Source organism: Lucilia cuprina, chromosome 6 (assembly GCF_022045245.1).
Source record: "Lucilia cuprina isolate Lc7/37 chromosome 6, ASM2204524v1, whole genome shotgun sequence".
NCBI classification, from domain to species: Eukaryota; Metazoa; Arthropoda; class Insecta; order Diptera; family Calliphoridae; genus Lucilia; species Lucilia cuprina.
In genome coordinates, this window is record NC_060954.1 from 55766697 (window position 1) to 55774196 (window position 7500).

A 7500-nucleotide genomic window follows, 5' to 3' on the forward strand; every position below is an offset into this window, starting at 1 on the left:
TAGACTAGACTATAGACTAGACTATAGACTAGACTATGGACTAGACTATAGACTAGACTATAGACTAGACTTTAGACTAGACTATAGACTAGACTATAGACTAGACTACAGACTAGACTATAGACTAGACTACAGACTAGACTATATACTAGATTATTAATTATTTAAAAATTCAATAAGAAATCACTATAATTTTCCATAAAAAGTGTACATAACCTTAAATAGCTTGTTGATTCTTTATCGGGTGTTTGCTGTACAAAAAAGGTGTCTGGGATTTTTTATAAACGGTATTATTTTTACTATTTACAGAACACTGATCTTGAAAATTTAAACGCAAAACTGGCGGAAACAACGAAAATATTAGATTATACACCGGTAGAGAAGCCAACAGAGTTACTAACGTCATTACAAAAAGAAAATCAGGAAAAAGCTGTAGCAGAAGAACTTGCAAACAAGGCATTAGAAGATGAAAATAAGAAAAAACAAGATGAAAAAAATAACGAAAATGAAGAAGTCGAAGATGAAGTTGAGGAAACAGAAGATAAAAATAATGAAGATAATGAAGATAAAGACAATGATGAAGACGAGGATGAAGAAATTGTAGAAGATGTGGAGGCAGAAGATGTGGAACCTGATGACGAAGAAATAGAAGAAGTAGAGGATGTCGAGGATGTGGAGGATGAAGTTGAAGAAGAAATCATACCCGATGAAGTAATTGTGCCAGAGAATTCAATAGATAAAATAAAAGAATTAAAATCAGCTGATAAAGATGAGGAGGAAGAAGGGGAAGAAGACGAGGAAGAAGAAGGCAAAGACAAGGAAGGAGATGATAATGAAGATAAGGATAAAGATGACAATGAAAATGATGAAGACTCTCAGAATAATGAAGACGATGAGTCAGAAGGGCCCTCTAGTTCACTGCGTGCCTCTAGAAGGCAGGAAGAAGAGGTTGATGAAAATCAGTGTCGCGTATGTTGTACTAAAGACAATTTAGTTAGTATCTTCAAAAAGCTAGAAGAACGTACTGTTGCCGAAATGTTAATGACCATATGCCCCTCGGTATCTATAGCTATTAAAGACTTCTTGCCACAATACATCTGCAATACCTGCTGCGATAATGTGGCCATTGCCATAAAACTCAAAAACCAGTGTGAAACTACCGAAAAGGAATTAAGAAAGAAATTGTCCCGTCACAAGAATAAAATACGTAGACCGGTGGGTTATGTGGTGATCGATGCACCATTGGATTCTGATCCTCCCACAGATGAAGAGCAAGCCAACGATGAAGAATTCAAGGTATCGGATATAGCGAGTGTAACACCTAGTGAAGATTCGGAGACCTCTGATTTCAGCGACAGTAAGAAAAAGAAAACTCGAGGACGCAAACGCCGTAAATCGGCTGTGGTTACACCCACAGATGGTAAAAGATCAAAAAATAAAAGTAGATCCGATGATGATGACTCTTCCGATGAGAATGATGATGATGGTGATCCTATTAAGCAAAAGCGCAAACGTTCTAGCAACTCTTCGCCGGAAAATTTCGCCTGCAATGAATGTGATCAAACATTCTCACGCAAACAATCATTGGTCCTACACAAAAGACAACACGTCTACGATCGAGGCGAACCCATTAAGTGTGAGGTGTGTGGTAAAAAGTTTAAAATCAAAGGAGCCTATCGCACTCACTTGGAAAAACATCGCGAAGAGAGGCGAGCCAATAAATGTAATCAGTGTTCCAGACGTTTCACTAACAGTTCCGATCTTAAACGTCACATAGCCGAGGACCACAGAGAGAAAACTATATTGCCTACATGCTCAAAATGTAATCGAACCTTTTCTTCGGCCGGCCGTCTGCAGCGTCATAAGCAGAATGTTTGTTCGGCTAGTGACTCGAGTAAATATAAAAAATCCGAATCGCATGGTTTTGCTGTGGGTACAGATCTATTTAAGGCAGTCGCGCCACTGCAGACAACCTATTGGAGTGACAGCTTCTCCGATTAAGTGCAAGTTGATGGCAACTGGAGTAGTTTGGTTTTACAAATGACATGATGTGTGAATAATAATAATGATGATGGTGATGAGATGTTCTTTTTTTATAGAAACGTAACATTAATTTTACAGTATTGGCTTAAGTAATTATAAAAAGCTTTTTTTCGAAATAAAAGAAAATCCGTAATTAAGATTTTTGAGTGCAAGATTTTAAAGTGTTTATTTTTAAAGTCCACTTCAGGTTAAAAAGTAAAGGTTTGTGGTAATAAATTAAATGGACACTAGTTTATGTTTTGAAAATGAAGAACTACGCCACAATTGTTTCAGGTGCAGGCTCTAAGAAAACGAAAAATACCAGTTGAAAAACAAAAAATAATAAAAAGATCTCTTCACCTTCAGGAGAAGGGAATAATAAGTTTGTCATTCCGTTTGTAATTTCTATAATATAATTTTCCGATCCTATACAGTATATTTTCTGGATCCTTATAGATAGCGGAATCGATATAGCCGTGTTCGTCTGTCTGTCTATATTTGTGTATGAAGTCGAAGTGCTTTACGTGAGCACCTGGCGTGTTGCCCTATCTCACGGTGGTACTTTTTCATCCACTAGATGAGTAAAAAGTAAACAACTTACCACTGACCCTTTGTGTATCTTACACGTAGGTTGCAATTTTTGTACATGGATTTAGCCGGTCCATGTACAAGAACTTTGCTCGAGTATTTGAGCTATCTAATCTCTGACCATTGCTTCCCTGTTGCTTAACTTCTGAGATGTAAAACATCTCTTCCGTTTACAATCACACAGATGGGATGACCTGTGTTGATTTGGCAACAGCACCTTTGAGACGTAAGCGGTAGACCAAAGTATGAATCCATCAAATAAGCTGAGACTTTGTACTTACTCACTTACTCCATCACCAGACAACCCAACACACTTCTCATTTATCCGACACATTTACAAGAGAAAACCATACCACACATTCAATATAGATATACTAGTTGGGTGAGGCCCGCATACCCCACATTCATCCCGTACCATATACAATTTATACCAACTCATTTCCAACGCTTAGTCCCACAGTCACTTCTCTCTGAGGTATGTGTTGTTCCGGCAACAGCACCGACCTTATCGCGAAATATTGACTTTATCTTACATCAGTCTTTTAACTGCAACTCACTCTTCCCGCGAATTTGGGTTTTAACCACAGCCACTACGTGGATCCCGAAGAAACCTCAACCAACTGACCAGCCAGGATACCGTAGTACCAGATTATGTAGTTCTATGGTTAGAGCTCTTTTCTGTAAACACCAATTTATAGTTCCGGCCGACTAGAGGTGTTGGCAGCACCTATCTACCTTCGGATTGCAATACACCAAGATCGGATCAGTCATCAAGGATAATTGCATCCATATACATCTAAGTAGTTCGAATCCGAGGCAGGTTTTTTAGGACTTAGTCAGAATATCAAAAAGAGATTAGTTACAGATCTGTAAACACTGACTTTAGGAAGAACATAGTCTTAGTTTACACCGACATTTGGAAATTTTCGGGAATTTTATCCGACAAAATATATAATCTATATCTATACTGAGGTATCTTCGTATAGGCCTCATTCATGATCATATCATGTCTCAAGAATGTGTCAATGACAATTTGAATCAAATTTTATAGAAGTACTTCGCTCTGGGACCATATAAATAAAAAGTCCATATTGAGACTATCACAATGGATCAAATGTATTCCGAGTGTTCTATATCTATATAACAAAGTGTTCACAACGTTATCCTACCTAGTTAAGATGAAATTATGAGCTCCCTTAGGGAGTCTATGAGCAATATTTCAATGTTTTTAAAAATCAATATGGGGAGATGGAATATACTCTTTAATTGTGAATATAAACTCACCCCGATGTGTAAAAACCTAACATCATGCTAAACATACACCTACACATGTATATCAATAAACACAAAGTCTATTAGACATTCGATATTACACGTCTTGACTCCTGTGATGAATAAAAATTATTTAAATTTATGCAATAGCAAAATAAATTTCAAGTCTTCCGCATGATTAAACAATGTCAACAGTTAAGTGTGAACAGCATAATTTAACAGTAGAAACGAATGTCATTTATATAATTTATAACGAAAGGATGAATATAGAAATGTTCATGTTGATTGTCGCTTACAGGGAAACTGGAATAAAACGTGATTTTTATTTTGTATGTCATTAAATCGCTGACAGTAGTCGGGTTTACCCCATATGTTTGCAATGTCATTTAAAAGAACATTTTTGCAATATCACATACAAGAATAAACTTTAGTGGGAAATGGCCAGTATCAAAATGTGGCTAAGTGAATTCCACAAAATTCAATGTCCCATTATTTAAATTAGCCTAATGAGATTTTCTCGCAAAACGATTTTTAGTCCGATCTCGTTACGTAGAAAGGTTTAGCATTCTTAGGCCTCTTTTCCGTTATATTAGTTATAAAAGTCGTTCATGTATAACATACATACATATATAAAATTCTTTATACAAGATGTCTTTATTGGTTTTAGCAAAATTGCTAATGGAGCATAACAATTAATTCCTTTAAATCTCCAGACCCTTTTTTATACACATTTCAATTTGTATGCTATGACAAAAATATGCTATTAAACTTGTAGTAATAAGAATATCTGAGAAGATTAAATGTAATACATACATTCTACATACCATGAATACGTAAATACATACATACATATTTTGTTACTACCCAGTTGACCATTAAATTAAGAACTTAATCAGATGTATAGACTGACATTCCATAGAACTATAGACTGTCTGTAGGAAGAGTGGTTTATACAGTTTCGTCTATAGTATGGTATATATTCTAGTCTGGTCTGTAGACTAGTCGACAGTCTGGGGAGTTACTCTATAAGTATTTCGATTCGAAAGAGAAAGCATTCAAAACACAATGTATTTACTATACAAATTCGAAATTTGTTTCTTTCGAATCGAGTTAATGAGTAATTCTCTTATCAATAGTTTAGTCTATAGACTAAACTATAGACTAGTCTATAGTTTAGTCTATAGACTAGTCTATAGTTAAATCTATAGATTAGACTATAGTTTAGTCTATAAATCTATAGACTAGTCTATAGTTTAGTCTATAAATCTATAGACTAGCCTATAGTTTAGTCTATAGACTAGTCTATAATTTAGTTCATAGTTTAGTCTTAGACTAGTCTATAGACCAGACTAATCTATAGTTTAGTTTATAAATCTATAGACTAGTCTATAGTTTAGTCTATAGACTAGTCTATAGACCAGACTATAGACTAGTCTATAGACCAGACTATAGACTAGTCTATAGACCAGACTATAGACTAGTCTATAGACCAGACTATAGACTAGTCTATAGACCAGACTATAGACTAGTCTATAGACCAGACTATAGACTAGTCTATAAACCAGACTTTAGACTAGTCTATAGACCAGACTACAGAGTAGTTTATAGACCAGACTATAGACTAGTCTATAGACCAGACTATAGACTAGTCTATAAACCAGACTATAGACTAGTTCATAGACCAGACTATAGACTAGTTTATAGACCAGACTATAGACTAGTCTATAGAGCAGACTATAGACTAGTCTATAGACCTAGTCTATAGACTAGTCTATAGTTTAGTCTTAGACTAGTCTAAAGACTAGTCTATAGACCAGACTATAGACTAGTCTATAGACCAGACTATAGACTAGTCTATAGAACAGACTATAGACTAATCTATAGACTAAACTGTAAAGTATTTTATGGACTAGTATTTAGACCATAATATAGACTAAACTATATAATAGTATATAAACTAAACTATAGACAAATTTATAGACTAGTCTATAGACTTAACTATAGATTAGTTTATATACTAGTCTATAGTCTGGTCTATAGACTAGTATATATTCTGGTCTTTAGACTAGTATATATTCTGGTCTATAGACTAGTCTATAGTCTGACCTAGAGACTAGTCTACAGTCTGGTCTAGAGACTAGTCTACAGTCTGATCTATAGATTAGTCTACAGTCTGGTCTATAGACTACTCTATAGTCTGGTCTATTAACTGTAGACTGGTATATAGACTAGTCTATAGTTTAGACTATTGTCTAGTCTAGCCTATAGTCTAGTCTACAATACAGTCTAGTCAAAAACTAGCTAGACTACAGTCTAGTGTATAACCTTGTCTATAGTCTAGTCTATACACCAGTACAATCTACAGTTTGATCTACTGTCTGGTCAATCCTTTAGTATGTAGTCTATTCTTAATTCCAGTCTGCAGTATTTCTTTAGATCAGACCATAGTGTAGGCCATAATCTTGTCTATATTCTAGTTAAGTATATATTCTAGTTTAGTCTAGTCCAGTATATACTCTAGTTTATAGTCAAGCAGTGTGTTGTTTATTCTATAGTCTAGTCTGTAGTATGGTCTATTGTCTAGTCCATGGTTTAGTTTTCCGTAATCTATTCTTTAGTTCAGTCTGTAGTTTTTCTATAGATTAGTTCACAATGTAGTTCATAGTCTAATCGATATCCTAAATTATAGTTTAGTCTATAATCTAATCTATAGTAGTGTATGTAGTCTAATCTGAAACCTAGTGTATTATTTATTCTATACTCTAGTCAGTAGTCTACCCTATAGTTATTGTGTAGTTTAGTCTATACTAGTCTATAGTGTAGTATATAGTTCAGTCTATAGTCTGGACCATAGTCAAGAAGTTAATTAAATTTAAAATATAGTTTATAGTCTAGGCTACTATAGTCTAAGCTAGAGTCTACACTAGACTATAGATTATCAATAACTTTTTGGTTAATTGGGTGCTTACACTCATCGTAAGACATCTACTTAATTTTAATGATGTTGTTGCTGATATATAGTTCTTGAGGCTGATGTTCTACTAGTACCAGTAATTTTTTTGTTTTATTTGCTGACGACATTATTCCCTACCTACTACCACTTGCCATAAGCAATAACGACAATATACTGGTTGCTGCTGGTGGGCATGTATCCATGTATGTTGGTTGTCATGTCTTGAAGGATAAAATGAAAAAAATGTGTTTGCAGTTTTCTAATGACTATACTTTATAGATTTTCCCCTTTTTTCGCGCGTCTTACTACGTGTTCATTCGGTCTTTGGTAGTCAGGTGCTACTTAGAGTAAATTTAAATATCTGTCATGTGGAAAAGAACATAGAAGACGTACGACAACGGTGTATGATAAAGAAAAATTGTTTTTGACATTCAACTTCTTAGGTTCTAAGACTAACGCTAACACTTATATTATAAAACGTAACTCGTAAGTACTTACGTTGTTGACAATTTTACAAAATGTATTAAAAACAATATTGTATGGGTGTATGGAATTGTGTAAATGTGACTATCACTGTCACCAGCACAGTTTGTACATTTGCTACAGGGACAAATGTGCTTTTTTATTCTTAGGCTTTTCAAAAGATATTCTTTTTTTATTGATTT

The 7500-nt window shown here is 34.6% G+C and overlaps 1 protein-coding gene across 1 annotated transcript in view; it reads left to right on the forward strand.

The window, feature by feature from the left end:
• LOC111686966 (myb-like protein X) overlaps positions 1-2195 on the forward strand; it is a 3276-nt gene extending 1081 nt beyond the window's left edge. The window contains exon 2 of the mRNA XM_046954188.1: positions 226-2195. Within this exon, the coding sequence (XP_046810144.1) occupies positions 226-2001 (1776 nt within the window). The 3' untranslated portion in view covers positions 2002-2195. The remainder of the gene's footprint in view (positions 1-225) is intronic.
• The last annotated feature ends 5305 nt before the right edge of the window (positions 2196-7500 follow it).